Source organism: Crocuta crocuta, unplaced genomic scaffold (assembly GCF_008692635.1).
Source record: "Crocuta crocuta isolate KB4526 unplaced genomic scaffold, BGI_CrCroc_1.0 scaffold102, whole genome shotgun sequence".
NCBI classification, from domain to species: domain Eukaryota; kingdom Metazoa; phylum Chordata; class Mammalia; order Carnivora; family Hyaenidae; genus Crocuta; species Crocuta crocuta.
The window spans coordinates 5,821,010-5,839,142 of NW_027530019.1; the positions used below are offsets into that span (position 1 = coordinate 5,821,010).

At 39.9% G+C, this 18,133-nt stretch overlaps 1 protein-coding gene across 1 annotated transcript in view; it reads left to right on the top strand.

The window, feature by feature from the left end:
* Window positions 1-18,133, top strand: part of FBN1 (fibrillin 1) — a 233,246-nt gene that overhangs the window by 192,917 nt on the left and 22,196 nt on the right. The window contains exons 45-53 of the mRNA XM_077764455.1: window positions 2,712-2,837; window positions 4,797-4,913; window positions 5,903-6,031; window positions 6,654-6,773; window positions 9,101-9,226; window positions 13,711-13,860; window positions 14,228-14,293; window positions 14,799-14,915; window positions 16,716-16,835. Coding sequence (XP_077620581.1) covers window positions 2,712-2,837; window positions 4,797-4,913; window positions 5,903-6,031; window positions 6,654-6,773; window positions 9,101-9,226; window positions 13,711-13,860; window positions 14,228-14,293; window positions 14,799-14,915; window positions 16,716-16,835 — 1,071 coding nt within the window. The remainder of the gene's footprint in view (window positions 1-2,711; window positions 2,838-4,796; window positions 4,914-5,902; window positions 6,032-6,653; window positions 6,774-9,100; window positions 9,227-13,710; window positions 13,861-14,227; window positions 14,294-14,798; window positions 14,916-16,715; window positions 16,836-18,133) is intronic.

Genomic DNA, 18,133 nt, shown 5'->3' on the forward strand with positions numbered 1-18,133 from the left:
TTTCTTTGAAACTGGGCAAAATACTGCCAATCGAAATAAAGAACTGCTGATAATATAGAGCGTGTCGTTTCACACCATTTCACGCTCAGGCAAAAAGTGGGACAAGCTATTTATATATCAAGACAGGATGTCCAACCTTGGGTGGCTGGGGCCTAAGCCCTGCCATATTTTCTTGTAGAATACGAGCACAAATAAAACTCATTGATGCAGCACTAACCAGTGATAAGTGCTGTGAATGAGTGTCATTTGTAGCCAAGCTCACTTTCCCTCACTCATTGGAATCCTCAGAAGAAGGAATGTACTTGAGTTTTACAATTATTCAGCCTCTAGGGCTGAAGACTTCACTCAGGAATCATCTTCATTTATATCTTTTAAAATCTTTTAGGGGCGCCTGGGTGGCTTAGTCAGTTAAGCGTCCGACTTTCGCTTAGGTCATGATCTCGCGGTCCGTGGGTTCGAGCCCCGCGTTGGGCTCTGTGCTGACTGCCAGCTCAGAGCCTGGAGCCTGTTTCAGTCTGTGACTCCCTCTCTCTCTGACCCTCCCCTGCTCACACTGTCTCTCTCTCTCTCTCTCCCCTAGAAATAAATAAAAATATTAAAAAAAAATCTTTTAAAATGCCTTAAGATACTATCCTATGCATGGCATTTTTTCTAACATATGCAAAATACTCCTCTTGTCCTATGTTTCAGATGAAAAGAACTAAAATTTCCTTTCCATCATTAGATTTGTATTTGAATTAGTAAGTACATCATTTCAAACCCCAAATCACAGCTCGCCATATTACCCACATTGTTGAGAAAAGGGTTAGATGTCTAAGCCCAGGATGCTAGTCTGACCTCAGGAGCTGTGTAGTTAGAGCAAATGCAGCCCCTTTCTGGAAGTTCTTGCTCAGCTAAAGGCAAGAGACTCATTCTTCCCTACCACCTCCTCATGGTTTCCTGTCTGTTGACTGTGTGGTTTCCCCCCCTAAAGCCCCATGTAAATCTCCTTTTTCAACCTCAGACATAATCTCCTGGGAGCTCAAATCCTAGTGCTTGTAGAAACCTAGTGTTCTCGTCTCAAGACAAAGTGAACTTCCCAATTAAGTTCTCTAGAATTGTAACTTTCTATTTTACCTTAGAACCTCAAAGTGCTCCATGTTTCATTTTCCTAAAACCATCACGAAATAGGCAATGTGGGAAAGAAAGTTCCCAACCGGAGATCTTTTTCTAAGAAGACCCTTAGGGCACTCCATTTTCTACAGGCCCCAGAGATAAGACAGACCTAGTACCTTGCATACTTGCAGATCCAGTACTACCTGAGGGCACCCAAAATTTGGGCAACTATGGTAAGCTCTGAGTCCCCCTTCCTCAAAACCAGCTCCTTCTACCGAGCCTAGCGATGGAAATCAATTTCTTCTGCCTATCCCAGGGAACAGCTTGCTCATTTCAAATCTGTCTTCTCCAATGGGAATAATAATAACTTAATAGGTTAATAAGCATTTCTAGATAGGCTAGCAATACGTCTTAAGCTACTATATCCCAATTTCTCCATTAAGATGATCTGTTCAAGTTCACTTGAGACTTTTAAATTGTATGGTGACTCATCAGCTGTAATGGTCCGTAATTGGAAGGAAGTAGTCCTAACAATGACAGCCTGAGCACAGGAAATAGAAGGGATATCTTCTCTTCTGGCATGAGCACAACTGTTCTGTGCTGCAAAAAGTGTCCATTCCCAGTTATTGTCTTCTCAGTAGGCATGACAGGCCGATGGCAAATTTGCATTATTCAGCTGGAAGCAGGAGTGTTACTGTGCTTTACAGAATCCTTACTCGGGTTGGCATTCTTGCTGCTTGCACTCCTTTATGACAATAGGACAACCAGGATGATACAGGCCTCTTCAGATGACATGTGCCCTAAACATAGAATCTTGAGAGCCTTAAAAAATTAAATTAGGGACATAAGTAGGCATGTAATCATGTCATTTGTAGATTCATATAATAAATTCTGCCCACCCCCCCATCATCAGATTTCAGGAGGGCAACACAGATTCAGTTGATGAGAAATATAATTCAGAGCTTAAAGACCGGCAGAAGAGGCAAGATGATAGGGCTTTCCCTTGAATGAATACAAATGAAAAGAAACACCATTACGATTGTTAAATGCTAAAAGGAGCCATATGTAGACATGAAGACTTGGTTAAGATGGAACAAAAGGTTAGAGGAGTAAGACAAAACAATGAACTGAAACCTAAACAAAGGACAGTGTGGGTTGTCCGTCAAGAAAACCCATCTTAGCAATGCGATTTGTTCGACTTTGATGTATATTTCCAAGGGAAACTATGAAGGGTCCATGACTTGAGGCACCATATCTTGACTAGACAAAATACTTAATTCATTCTCCGGTCTGTGATATTGTGTGGGCAAATTATCAAACAGCTTATCTCCCAGCTTGGATTCTTCTTCCCGATTCTGCTTCTAACTTTTCTCATCTTTCAGAACACTTTTTTTTCGTTGCCTCATGTCTTGCTAACATACTCTGAATGTGCCCAGTGAAGGAGCATTAGTTGTAACCAGTTTTGAGGTAAAAATAAATATAATGCCAGTATCTGTTTTACTGGCTTGGTTTAGAGCTAGGATTAATCCCGAGCGGAATACCTAGAAGGAAGTTACTTAATGCAGTTTTGTCTCCTAAGCTCTACATAAGATACTTACAATACTTTTTATATACAGATCGCAATGAGTGCCAAGAAATCCCCAACATATGCAGCCATGGACAGTGTATTGACACAGTTGGAAGTTTTTATTGCCTTTGCCACACTGGTTTTAAAACGAATGCTGATCAAACCATGTGTTTGGGTGAGTACGTGATTATCATTTTTAATTCATATCCTATTGAAAAATTCATTTGCATCTGAAGACATATAAAAACTAATACTAAACCATCAGTATTAGTTTTGCCATTTATAAAATGAAAACACAAACACGCATGTAGCATGAACATCCTTTGGTATTTAATCTTTGGCAATCTGAACACAATAAACCTCTTCCTTGATATTCAATTGGCTGCCAGGTCAGAAAAACTTTTGACTAAGGGAAAAATGGAGAAAGATATTAAGACAAAAACTACTTTTTATTAATGCTAATAGCCTATTATTGTATTAAGTCTGTGTGGATTTGCCTTATTGGGATATAGTGCAGCTTTTGATGTTTGAATATGAGCATTTTTTGATAAGGGTCCATGGTTTGTACCATATCCTCAGAAGCAAATTTATAGATCCTATAAAGGCAAAAAAGACCCCACATTTTTCTAGGGGAAAAGAGTTCAAGATTTTAAATCTCCTCCTCCTTGCTTTCAGTGCTGAATCAGGATGCTGATTTAGAATAAATTCCACATATTAATTAATGATTTTCTCTCTTTTCCTCCTTCCTTTTTATACTTTAAAGCAGCATCCATTAAGGATGATTCATGAACATGAATCAGTTTCATAGCTGAAAAAAGAAGAATCAATAGAGTAATGTTTAAAGAGCTGACCTTTTGCTATAATTGGGTTCATTCATTAGGGAACATTCTTACAAAGTCTTGTCTTCTTCAGAGCAGCTAACAAGTTTTAAATTGCAGGAGTAGAATCAGCCCTTCTCATCCCTGGGAAGCTAATCCCGGCATAGCAATGACACCCTGCATCTGATTTATCTGGAACCCTCTACCGAAGGACCTGCCCTCCAGAAGAATTTCACTAGCTTGGCAAAAAATGAGTCAAACCAGCAGCTCTTGATTGCTGGCAGGGTGACTCACCTGGATGTGGTCTTCAACCACAGACACACATATTGGATCAGTTTGGGATCAGCAATAGCTTTCTGATTTAGGATCACAGATAACTTATCTTCATGTCCAAAATTTGAAAGGAAATCCTAACTCCAAACACTGCCTTTTGCTAACCTGAGGTGTTGTCTTCCAGTCCCCGAATCTCCTCCCCTTTGCCCTCGCCCCCCTCATTCTGCCTCACTCCCGCAAAACCAGCAGTATCAACTTCCTTTTGTTTTAATTCTTTATTTCCTCCTTAATATAATGTACACCTGCTCTATAAGAAAGATGATAGCTGCTGTGGTGCAGTGCTCCAGACATAAAAGACACAAAAAGAGCTTTACAAAATAGTCAAAGAGGAAAGTCATAGACCAATAGAAAGGCAAATAATAATGAAAAAAATGTTTCCAAAGGGGTAAAAGTGCCATCACATTGGGATAGTTTAGAAGAGTGAGTTCAGGCACCAGTGGCGGGAGTGGTCATCAGTCTTTAGGGGTGGACCGAGAAGAAGGAAAAGGTGTCTAAAATATCAGGTGAGTTAGAAAGCTTGTTTATTTTGTTGCTGATTTCAGGGTAATATCAGGTGACTCACTGCTTTTCGGTAAACTGGAGTGAGAATCTTAAAGGCTGAAGTTTGCCAAAGGTGGCAGCAAATCAAGACCCAGATGCGCACAGAATTTTCCATTTCCAAGTGAAAATATTTGAGAAAAGTGGCAAGGATGGAGAATTCTAGAAGTAAATAGAGTAAAATAGTTCTTGTCCAGTTCTCATGTCCTTAGCTTGCCTCCTTTCACATGCCAACCAAGGAAACGGTTTATTCCCAGGGTTTAGGTCCTGGGCTCCTGCCGATCACTCATGGGGAGTGGCCCCTGCTGGAGCCAGTACCAGCATCAGGAAGTTCTTAGCCCATGCCTGATGCTCCGTGAACCCCACCATGCCCTTTAACCCCAGGTAGCTGCTCGCCTCTCCTCTCATTAACGACCACGTTTCTCTATGGCCTTTGTTCCCACTAGACATAAATGAGTGTGAGCGAGATGCCTGTGGGAACGGAACTTGCCGCAACACGATTGGTTCCTTCAACTGCCGCTGCAACCACGGGTTCATCCTCTCCCACAACAATGACTGCATAGGTGCGTATGCACGTCGCTGCCTCGTGCGTTTCCTGTGTGCACATCTTAATTAGCAGCCTCTCCAGGAAGCCATTTGGTTTTCCAAAATATTTGCTCTCTCAGGTAGCAACGACTAGTTAAAGGATTTGTCAAATATAATGTGCTAATTAAATGTCAACTAGAGTAATGACGGCCATGACTTTCATATAAGTGCTTGTTAGCAGCTATAATTTTTATATGTAACCTACTGTGAAATAAATACATTTTTAAATAAATTGATCCCATTTTAAAACACATAAAAGTGATTCTTTGTATAGAAATTCAGGAATAACGTGGACCCATATTTGTATATAGTTTGTATGCATAATTCAGGAATAATGTGGACCCATTTGTCTCCATGTGTCACTATGGTCTGTCTTAAAATAATTCAGTTACTGGTGGTGCGGGACGCCTGGCTTGCTCAGTCAGAAGAGCCTGGGAATCTTTGTGGTGGGGCTGTGAGTTCAAGCCTCAGGTGGGGTGCAGAGATTATATAAATAAATAAAACTTTTAAAAAAGTCAATTATTGAATCTATAAAATCCTCCTTATAAAACATGCTATGTTATAAGTGAGAGTAATGATCCAAATTTTGTCTTGTTGCTAGAGGCTAATTTTATATACCTCTAATTATGAGAATATTTAATACCCTCAGCTGTATTGTGTATTAGTAATTCAGTTTTAGCTTTTAAAAATGAAACCTAAAGGAAGATCAAGGTGAAACTCATATAAAGTTCTAATATAAGTTGTCAGTCTCTAATTAATAGAATAGCATAGACTTGTTAGGTTTTAATAAGTGAGTAAAGCCAGGTGTATTATTACAAACTAGATATTTATTGGAATTTTTCACGTTTGGTCGAGCCAGCAAAAGCCTCTGAAATTCCAAATAAGTATTTTTCCCTTTAAAGGTTTTGATCATTGCTGGATTGTAACATTTTCTTTGGAATATATCAAAGGGTATTTTTTTTGGCAGATGTTGATGAATGTGCAACCGGAAATGGGAACCTTTGCAGAAATGGCCAGTGCATCAACACAGTGGGGTCCTTCCAGTGTCAATGCAATGAAGGCTATGAGGTGGCTCCAGATGGAAGGACCTGTGTGGGTGAGTGCTGCCTCAGAATCTCAGAAAGAGATTCCAAAGTATGCTCTCTGAGACGAAAGAATCCTGCAGTCTCTGTCAACATCCTTCCTTCAAAAGGCTGGAGGGGAAAAAAATCAGAGTGGAATTACACCAATCCTACCCATAGACTCTGTGTGTGTGTGTGTGTGTGTGTGTGTGCGTGATATCTATAACACACTTCTCTGTTATGTTTTAAAATTAAGTTATTGTACTTCCAGAGACTAGTTAAATTGTTAAATTTCACAGAAAGTTAAATTGTTCCATAAACAATTATAATTTGCTTTCTTATATTTATTTTCTTTAAAAGAGCTTTGTAGAAATCTCTTCTATAATCTTTTGGGTGCCCTGAAAAATCTTCATACCCATTAACTTTTCACAAGCTACATTTTTCTGGAAATATTTAATTTGTGATCGGTCACATAAAATACAGTTGTTCTGCACACTTCTGAAAGCTGATAAAGCTTCTTTTTATTGAGTCATTAATTTTTCTCCGTGGTAGTTTTATGTATTTCTTTGATTTGATTCCAGTTTCTTGGAATTTTAATTGCTTGATGGAAATCATGCCAGTGGGAACCTCTTGTTTCTTTCTCCCTTTTCTTTGCAGATATCAATGAATGTCTTCTAGAACCTGGAAAATGTGCGCCAGGCACCTGTCAAAACTTGGATGGGTCCTACAGGTGCATTTGTCCACCTGGGTACAGTCTACAGAATGACAAGTGTGAAGGTAGGCGGGAGAGGGCTATCCGTATTTGGAAGTGAGCAGTCTTGGTTACTGCACTGGCATTCTCCAAGTCCATTTTTGTGATGGTGTGCTGGCGTCTTCATTTTGGATACTTTATCAGAAACAAATCCAAGATCAGAGGGTGTGACTTATATTCTCACATTCAGATGACGAGGCTGCAACATCTAATTCTCACACTGATATCTGATGACGCTGTTTTGCTCTGTGCATATGGGTGGTTATATGACCCTGACTCTTTTCCAGGATGCCTTTATGCATCTTGTAAAAAAACCGTGGATTACAAGTATCAGTAAGTTGCAATGAAAAATAGCTTCAGGGTTCCAGCTAAAATCTTTAAGTGACCATATTCAAGGTTGGATGATTGTGGATATATAATTTGTCTGTGTTGGAAATGTGTTACTACAAATAAGTTCTCAGCAAATTTTATGGTACTGCATTCCTCATTTCATATGTCATTGAGTTAAATGCAGGACATTAATTGCTAGAACTCCATAAATAACTGGGCTGAAAAGATTTTTAAGACATCAGCTAGTTCATGGTCCCAAGTTTAAATAGGTCTGTATCTCATCCATAATGAGTAAGAATTTTCTCCACTTTTAATATCACGGAGAAATTTTATTATATATCCAATTTAAATCATGGTCAAGTGGTAATATTCTAAATGGAAGCAGTTTATCAAAATTAGGCCTAAATGCAAATTATTATAAGTGTTATTTCACTTTTACTAAAGATCAACTACTTCATGATTAATGCAAAACTCCCCAAAGATGAACAGAATGGAAATGTATAGAAAGAAAAATAACTTCCCAAATATTTAATAATGTGCCCATTACACCATCTTTGTCCCTATCCTTATGAAGTCATCACCTACAGGTTAATTTCTACTATAAGAGAAGGAATCCTATTGACAGTGGCAAAAACAACAACCAAAAGAAATACTCGAGCATTTTTACAAAAGGTTGTTTTTCCTTGAAGAAAAGGTTGGATGTGGGAGTAGAGGAAACATGGGAATGGAGTCATTCAGGCGGCAGCAGCTCAGATTCATTGATACACCACAAGCAATGTGATGTAATTAATTATAAAGGCCACATAATAACATGGAGTGATGAAGAGACTGGCTTTGCACTGAATAGGAAGATCATTACTTTGAGCTGCACATTTTGAGAATATCTATTGTGTGGTATTTACACTAGTAAGTCAAAATAATGGAATTAACTTCCCAACTTCCCCTTAGTGGGACCTCATGGGAAAGAACCTGCATCATATGAATACATTCTGATGTAGGTAGAACTCTTTGCATGAATGCAAAAATAAAGAGCCCCATGATATAAAAGATGCATGTCTTGTTGAAAAGAAAAGTATTTCCATAAAAACAGCATGGCTTAAAATCAAGACTTAACTCTATTTTACTACAAATTCCAGCTGAAAGTCAGGGGAAAAGATGGGTAAGTCTGTTGGAAAGAGTGGCCATACTTTTCCATCCGTAGGATGATCATGTAATCCATTGACCAAACCAAGACAGTTTTAAGGAGGGGGCTATTAATAACGAGGCCAGGACAACAGGCATAACTAGCACTCTCCTGGAAAAACCAGGGCATATAGTTACCCAAGCCATTCAGATGCTACTGTAGACCACCTTTAATCAACCCTTCCTAAGGCTAAGGCATATTAATATGCTAAAGTAAATATGTCACAATTATAAGTGTATCAATTTCCTGTTCTCTATATGATGAAAGAAAAACTATAGCCCATACAAGAAAGACATTTCTTGAGAAAAATTAACCTGCAGATGAAAGTTAGGAGCCTCATTTCTGCAGTATCTTTATGTTGCAGAGGATTATTGTCATGAGTGTTAGTATTCTTGTAAAATTCATAGTTTTAGGGCTATAGCATGGGGTATTGGGAAAAGCACTGTGAATGGATGGAGGGAAATAAAATTTTAGTTCAAAGGTCTAGATCTCTCATTAACTCATTGTCAACACAATTAAAGTGGTGACTCGGGAGTTTCTTGCTTCTTTTCTAGTTTAGGGTGGTAGGAAATTACCTTTTCTAATTAGCCAGGCAACTCAGTCTGGGTAAGGGATATTTCTTAATGTATCCCTTAGAAGGCACTTGCAGATTCCATTTTTACAACAAGAATTTTCAAGATTAATTTTTAAAAAAGATATCACAGCCTAGAATTGACTCAGCATGATGATACAGGAAAAGTCATTATTGGAAGAATTGCACTTTGTACTTCTACACTTTGCATTTAGTATCTGATGGTGTCTCCATTGTGTTGTGGCCTTGACACATGTTAATTCTTTTAGATATTGATGAGTGTGTTGAAGAGCCAGAAATTTGTGCCTTGGGCACATGCAGTAACACTGAAGGCAGCTTCAAGTGTCTGTGTCCAGATGGATTCTCCTTGTCCTCCACTGGAAGAAGGTGCCAAGGTAACTGCCTTTGAAGGCTTTAGACTTTCATTACTCTGTGTTTATTTGTTGTGGTTTCACTTTCTTAAACATGGCAAAGCCTTGATTCTTTGTGAAAGAGAAGATGGAGAGTTTTCATTCACTCAGAGGTCTAATGATTACCATATGTCAGAAGGTTCATTTTTACTTTTAAGGTTGAAAACTTATCCATCAAGTTATGGTTGCTTGTACAACAACTGCCCTGGCACTTGAACCTGTCTCTCCCCCTAAGAACACGGATGCTGATAGGTCAGTCAGTGGAGGATCAGCCATGAGCCACTGAATACTGCAGAGCCTGGGGGACGTTCTGCTACCTGGTCTCTGCCTCTGAAGAGGTGACTTGTGTAAATGTGGGCCAGCCTTGAGACTTTCAGTCCAAAAAATGCAGATCATTCTTCTGCATGTTGCTCTCCAGTTCTCCCAGAACCATCTGTTAAAGAAGCTGTCTTTTTTCCATTGGATGCTCTTCCCCGTTTTGTCAAAGATTAGCTGGCCATACATTTGTGGGTCCAGTTCTGAGTTCTCTATTCTATTCCATTGGTCTATGTGTCTGTTTTTGTGCCAATACCATACTGTCTTGATGATTACAGCTTTGTAGTAGAGGCTAAAGTCTGAGCGAAATAAGTCAGGCAGAGAAGGACAAATACCATACGTTTGCACATATAGGTGGATTAGGAAGAAGTTAACAGAGGACGATGCGGGAGAAGAAGGGGAAAAATAGTTGGGGAGAGGGATGAAGGCAAACCATGAGAGACTCTTGAAATGCTGAGAACAGACTGAGGGCTGATGGGGGTGGGGGAGAGAGGAAGGGGGTGATGGGCATGGAGGAGGGCACTTGTTGGGATGAGCACTGGGTGTTATATGTAAACCAACTTGACAATAAACTATTTAAGAAAAAAAAAACAAAAACAAACAATGCAGATCAGTCCATATGCTTCCAGGATATAATGCCCAACCCTTATATCACACATTTTCTAAGAAAACAGAAAAATAAACTTGAACTGGCCAGGATTCTTGCCGGGGCATTGTCTGTTTTCAGGAGTAATACTTGTGAACCTTAAAAAAAGGAAGCCTGGGGCGCCTGGGTGGCTTAGTCGGTTGAGCGTCCGACTTTCGCTTAGGTCATGATCTCGCGGTTGTGGGTTCGAGCCCCGCGTCGGGCTCTGTGCTGACTGCCAGCTCAGAGCCTGGAGCCTGTTTCAGTCTGTGACTCCCTCTCTCTCTGACCCTCCCCTGCTCACGCTGTCTCTCTCTCTCCTAGAAATAAATAAAACTAAAAATTTAAAAAAAAAAAAAGAAGGAAGCCTGAACTTAAGCATAACACAGTCTATTATATCCCAGAAAACCGTTTAGATTTTAGTAAACAATGCAACGGTGTGTGTCTATCCATTTATACATACTAGTATAATGAATTTTGAACAGAAAGCCCCATATAAACATATTTATTTCTCCCCTCTACCTCAGGGCTTTGTTGTGGTTTGTTGTTTTACTGTTCAGGTTTTCCTTCTTGGTTGTTTTGTTATCTTTTGCTTCCATATTACTAAATAAGAGGCAAGGGAGATCATTTCAGATTCCAAAATTTGAGTTTGGGGTCTCAGCTTAGCCGTCTGCAGCCTAGGCAAGTCATTTGATCTTTGGGATGTTCAATTTCTTCATTTTAAACAACCATAATAATACCTACCCAACCAATCGTACTAAATATATAACAAGGTTTCATTAGTTTCTGAGTCTTTCATAGACTCTTGATTAACTTTTCACCATTCAACTGGCCCTTTTGTTATCCAATATTTAGAAGTGTGAAGGGAAATTGAGACCTCTCGGGTTGGTTTGATCTCGTAGGTGGCTGTCAGAAGCCCACATGGATTTCAGGCCTGTGGGTGGGGTGATAGTTGATTCAAGCAGATATTCTGTTATGGTACAGACCAGCCAGATAAATTCTGAGTCCTACTCCCTTGTTTTTGCGTGCCTTTGGCTTGGCCCAAGTTTGGAAAGAAAGCAGTGAGAAACCAGGTGTGAATCTGCCGATGTGGCAGGCCAGAGGAAACTCAGAGGCTATTAATTCAATTTGCACTGGCCTGTCACAGAGCAGGCTAACGCTGCAGGAAGAATCAGCCCAGCTGTGAGCAGCCCTGCCACACGCTCAGCTCCAAGAGGCAGAGCCAGAATTGAGGAATGCAAGCAGGGAAAGTGACTTTTGTAGTTCTGATGAAATTTCAAAGGTCATTAAGGGCTCTTTGCAGATGGACTGGTAAACAGGCATCCTAGTGAGTCCTAGTTAAAGTGTGTGGGCGAGCACAGCTCTCTTGCCCAATGCAAGGCACCTTTGATTAATAAACCAAATCTAGAGAACCACCACAAGCAAATGTAACTCTCCCACAGGGCACAGATTTTGCTGAAGTCACGGATTTAAGAGCTGAGTTTTACTTAAAAGATGACAAATTAGGAGTCAGGCGTCCCTTGCCCATGAAATGAGAAAATTCCACAGAATCACAGATAAAGTTTTTGAAGGAACAATTGTGATAAGACTCAGGTGAACAGATCCTGGCATCCGAAGGCCACAGCTATGAAGGAGCCACTCCCACTTAACAAAGTTCACTGTACAGTTTACACTTCATGTGTTTAAGCCTGTGTAAGGGCTAGGATTTGTTCTTTTTCTGGAGCTGGGATGGTAAAGTGATACTGGGGAGACAGGGCTGGTTTATGTAACAGGGTTAATGATGAAAGGAAAAGAATTATCTAGGTTTAAAAGAAACATTATAAGGTGGAAGACAACAGAGACAATTAAGTTTTAGTATATTTGTTGAGACATTTTTGTGAGTAGTCACTAAATGATACCTTAAAACAGTTAGGTCTAAATAATAAACACGAAAGATTGTATGTGACAATGAACTTGAAGAATAAAGCAAATCAAAACGTGTCCTTCAAGAAACTGTATTCTATTAAATCTTGAAACTTCTCAGCAAAGCAAAATTTGGATGGCAGGCATGTCACAGGACAAGGAGCGGCCCTTAGTGCTCTTGACCGTCAGAAGATTCACTGAAAGGTGCTTCTTAGGTCTAGCTATAACTGATGTGGAAGTAGAGTAAAAATTAGCAAGAAAATGTATCTGGAAGACCTGGTTGAAGAAGTTGAACAAGTTCATTGGGGAGGCCAACTGAAGTAGACTTACTAGAGCCTGGCAAATATTATTGATTAATTGATTTTTTTACTTTAATTCATGAAAATTTTTCTGCTATGATCCTTGGCGACTCAATTATCTTACACTGTCTCCTTTGTCATGAAATAAAAGCTGGAAAATTGTCTTAACAGAAATGCATAGGTGGCTATAATAATATGCTACCTGGGGTTGAAAAACAGTGACAGGAGAGAGCATACCTGATCGTCTGATCGTACATAAAGAAAAGGGAATTCCTCAAAATGGATATGAAAACATTTCCTGAAAACCTGCAGATTTTAGCCTCCATGTAACTAGAGGGGAATCTGCAAGGCTTTGGATGTCAAATTTGAGAGGAAACACTCCAGGCTTTTGGATGCGTTCACTTTTTAGAGCCACCCAACTTGCTCTATAAGAAATGGAAAAGTCAGTTTCCAAAATTATGTGAAGCACTGTTGGAGAATTTTGTAGCAACTAGATCTCATCTTCCAGGTTGGAGTCACCAAAAATTATCAATATTAAAGAAATATATTCTTTGAAAGAAAGATTATTCTCCCTCCTATCTACCCATCTCCCTGCCCTCCTCCTTACCTTCCCTCTCTGTTGAGCTAAACAACCTTATGTATCTTCTCTGTGTGTGTGTGTGTGTGTGTGTGTATGCACGTGTGTGTACAACGTGCAGAAAGGTTGTAAACATGGATTTTGTAAACAGCAACTATATCAGTAGCTGGTTCAGTGAATGACCATTATTGTAGTATTTTTGCCAGTCCACAAAATTGCCACATCTTTATTTGCTGTATGCTTGGAATCAGGGGTTTTATCTTGGTTTCAGGGCTGAGGGGGCACAGAGTAAACAACATAGTGCAATAGCATAGTAAGTACCGGAACTGGGAGGTCTAACTTAGTATGCTCGCTAAATGTTACCCAAAACACATGTAAGCATATCTGTCAATGGAAGGATCTTGTAAATGATTCCACTTCTTCATGTCCCCACCCGGAAGTCACTGATGATGTCAGCTTTGAAATTTGATAGTGTGGGATTTTGTTATTCACATCAGGTTATTTTGAAACATTGGCTAAAATGAGAAATAATAACGTGAAAGACGCATAGATGTATTCATGAGATCTTACTACAAAGCTTACCTATGACTTTAAATATCTGAGCTCAGTTACTGTTATAGTCACTTATGGAGTGTTACTGTTGTAATGAAAAGGGAACAGATTTAACAAGATGGATTGTTTCTCAATCACTACTGTACAGTAATGATGTAGTAGGAAAGCATCTAAAAGGTCTCCTGGATTTATGCTGCAGATTTGCGAATGAGCTACTGTTACGCGAAGTTTGAAGGAGGAAAATGTTCATCACCCAAATCCAGAAATCACTCCAAACAGGAATGCTGCTGTGCCCTGAAGGGAGAAGGCTGGGGTGATCCCTGTGAGCTGTGCCCCACTGAACCTGATGGTATGTCTACCATCTGCATGTCTCTTTGGGCTACTCATAGGACAGACTGGCCATGAAATAAGAAATATCGTGTGTAGCTCTTCAGGAAAATAAGACAATTTAATTTAACTGTAAGTCTACCTGAAATATTCATGGAGAGGATTTTAACTCAAGAGCCAGGTAGTTGTTTCCTTCTGAAACGTGCTATGAATCAGGGCAAGTGGTAGGCACTGGGAGCCTTGTTCACTTACTCTGGTATCTGGGCTTTTCGCATTTGTTGTTTCCCAATACCTGCAGCAGGTGGCAATCTGGCCAACACACCCTGCTTGGGGAGCACCCTGTAGCTAACTGCAATCGATCTATTAACAAGCGTCCGTCTCCTCCACAGAGGCCTTCCGCCAGATCTGTCCCTATGGAAGCGGCATCATCGTGGGGCCTGATGATTCAGCAGTTGGTAAGTGGCCTGCACTGGATTCTCAGCATTTTTTAGTATTCTTAACCAGCCTCTTCCCTGCCCTTTCTCCAGCTGTTCTTTTTTCTTCACATTTGTCTTGGGAAATAAAGCACTACTTATTTGTCTTTAGATACCAATTGTATTATGGTATTATATGGTAACAAGATATTGTAGTATTAGATATTTCATTGGTTAGACAGTGAAATGATTGTAATTTACCTTTGTGTTTAGAAAAAGGTAACTGGGGGGGTGCCTGGGTGGCTCAGTCGGTTAGGCCCCCAACTCTTGATTTTGGCTTAGGTCATGATCTCATGGTTTATGAGTTTGCCCTCTGCATCGGGCTCTGTGCTGATAGCATGGAGCCTGCTTGGGATTCTCTGTCTTCCTTTCTCTCTGCCCCTTCCCTGCTCTTGCTCTCTCTATCAGAAATAAAATAAATAAATAAATATATATATAAAAAGAAAAAGGTACCTTGTTATTCACTTTTTTTAATCCTTTGCTTAAGATATGGACGAGTGCAAAGAACCAGATGTCTGTAAACATGGGCAGTGCATCAATACCGATGGCTCCTATCGCTGCGAGTGTCCCTTTGGTTACATCCTGGAAGGGAATGAATGTGTAGGTGAGTAGTAAATTGGTTTCTTCCATAGGGATTTTACAAATTAGAAATAAAGCCATGTAGCGTTCCCACTAAGAAGAATAAGTACCAAGATTCGGACAAAAATAAACTTTGTCCATTCATGTGTCATGTAGCATTACTAGCTGAGTAGCCCATGTGTCCGGCACTCTGCTAGGCTATAGCAGTGACCCAAGCCAACATGGTCCTTCCTTATAGTCTGATGGGGAGGACACTGGACACATCTGAAGAGATAGGTGGAAAGGAAAACATTATAACATATTCCTTAAAAAAGATTATTAATGGTCAAAATCATATTTTCTCAATATGTAAAATACAAAATTTATCCAGATTTTATTACATTTAGTAAGGCTTAATGTACTAAAGGCTATGTACAAGTGTAAACTCCTCTTGTTTTTACTTTCTTATTAAAATTTCAGAGAACGGCTCCTATGTCTGACCTTTGAGCTCTAACCCATATCAACTCAAAACTGAATCCAGGTTTGATGTCTAGGTCTATAAAATATCCAGAGCAGTTCCATTTCATCTGAATTAATAATAGCATAAATGCTGAATGTTTGTGTACATTAGAAAGCATTCTTTCCATACAAGGAATCAGGGCACAAGGACTTTCCTCACAGCTGTGGCCATGGCATAAACAAGTTCCTTAGCCTTCCTAGGCCTTTGAATATAATGTTACGCAGATAGACTAACTTATTTCCATTTACCCTGCAGCTCTAAAAATTTATGATATTTGATTTTTATTAACTTGGAAGAGATGTAATATTCTGGACAGTGAAATGCAATTCCATAGCAGAACAAAAGCAAAGTTGTCGATGTTTTCTCTTTGGAATCTTCAGTTAGTGCTTCTCTGGGCATGACAAATGAGCCCGCTCACCCAGGTCTCTCTACCACACCTTCTTTCTTCACTTTTTGACTCAGAACCCAACCTGAAATGTAACCGTGATGGCAGTCCATTACTATTCTGGGTTCTAGATGGCTAAAATAATAATGTTGTTTTTCAAAAAGTTCCCTTTCCCAGAGGAAGACATTCTCCTCAAGAGATAGGTCAGAAAAACAGTCAGTGTTGTAGATAGATGAGTTGGGAAGCATATATATTTTTTAGACCTCCTTGGTAAGACTTGTTCTCTCTCCACAGTTGTTTAGAGATCTCTCTCCACAGTTGTTTACAGAGATCGTATCCTAAACATATTTCTTTGTAGCTTTTCTTCTGCCTAACGTAAACCATCTGGTTTCAACAGAATCAACAAAAAATCTGTTTGAATCCTGATTTTATCCAGTGTATTAATTTTTCTTAACCTCTGGTCTCCTGCTTTGTGTAAGCTTAGTCTTCTATTTTATATCTGGCAAAAATCCATCATGTTTAAGGCTTCTTGGAGAATGATGTAATGTAGGGCCAAACTGGAGATATATTTCTAGCTTTATATAAGTGAAAACTTTTGACTTGTGAGAGAAGCCTTTTTTTAACCCTTTGAGCATCTATTCCCAGTAGGCTTACCTCTTCATAATACAGGAAGCTGGAAAAGCTCACAGAGAAGAGCACTATGAGGGCTGGAAGCCCAGATACTGTCACTGTTAGTGCCACTGTTACTTAGCAGGTCAAATTTCACAGCTATAAATCTGTGGAGATAAGACATGTGCACTCCTTCCTTGCAAAGACAGAATGAGAATAAAACAAGATGCTACAGATCAAAGGACTCTGATAGAGTGAAATGTATTGTTTGAGTCCAAGCTAATTTTTTTCTTCATTCGTCATATTTTGAATATGCTCTTGGTCACTTGCAGATACTGATGAATGTTCCGTGGGCAATCCCTGTGGAAACGGCACCTGCAAGAATGTGATTGGGGGTTTTGAATGCACCTGCGAGGAGGGATTTGAGCCTGGTCCAATGATGACTTGTGAAGGTAAGCCTCTATGCGGAATAGTTGGTTACATGTTCTGATCATGGAGACAATAGCTGGCTGATTATGGTTCTTGATATTAAATACCACCCAGGGTGTACAAATAAAGAACATCTGGGCCTGATGGGCTGAGCCGTCGTTTCTCCTGAAAAAGGTGGAGGTGGTTCGTGGCACAAATGATGCTGCCTGTCACGCAGAGTTCCTATTGGTGTCTCCCCACCACTAGTATTTGGATATAACGCCTGTCTTGTTTGCTACCTTCTTTCTTATTTTCCATTTTCCCCTTCCTTTTCTTCCTTTATCTCCCATGCTCCCTTTCTTTTTTCTTTGCTACTCATTGAAACATCTGTACACTGACATAACCACCAACACTGTGTAGCCGTCTGGGGGCAATCACAGCACATGAGGTTGCCTATATCCTGTAAGCATCTGCCAGTGTGCCTAGTAGGATAGATGCATGGAGAGAATGTAAAGAGAGGGGGTGTCTGGAACAGTGGATCTCAAAGGATGGTCCCTGGACCAGCCACATCAGCATCACCTGGGAACTTGGTAGGAATAGTTTTTCAGGCCTCCTCCCTAACCTCCTGAATCAGAAACTTGAAGAGTGGAGCCTAGAAGCCTTGCAGTTAATTTCTGGTACACTGTCAAGTCAAGAACCACTGGTCACAGAAGAGAATGAAGGTGAGGTGAAGGTAGATAATAAAAATGGCATGAAAGTGAGCCTTTCTTCAGAGATATGACCTGCCAATACCATTGTCATAGTTGTTGGTGAATCTTTAAAGGCTATGACTAAATATGATCTGGGGTCTCACTGATGTTCTCAGTCAGTATCATTAGACTTCGAAGGAAACATGATAATCAAGATGGTGCATTTTGACCCTGCTTTTGCAAAACACATTCCAATGGGTCCAAACAATGAAATCTGTAAAAATCACTTTTATCTATTAATAGTAAAGTTATTCCTATTTAAGGCTTTTACAAGCATCAGTGTACACTAAGCATCTCCATAAGTGTAAAATCATTCAGAACACCATTTGCTTGGGCACAGGAATCACTGTTATTTCACAGGAGCCTCTTTTATATGGGGAAGGGGAGGCGGTTAATTAATGATATCAGATGGGTCTGCTTCTGTTCTGACTGCAGCTGACTTGGCAGTTGTTTTGACCCAATGGAGTAAAGCTGGTCCCCATCCTACGTGACTTTAGGGAATGGCAAGTGGTCAACATAAGCCTTCAAAACCAGCATTTCAGAAAAGCTCCCTATATGTAGGGTGGCCTATAATTTCTTACCCATCCAAATAA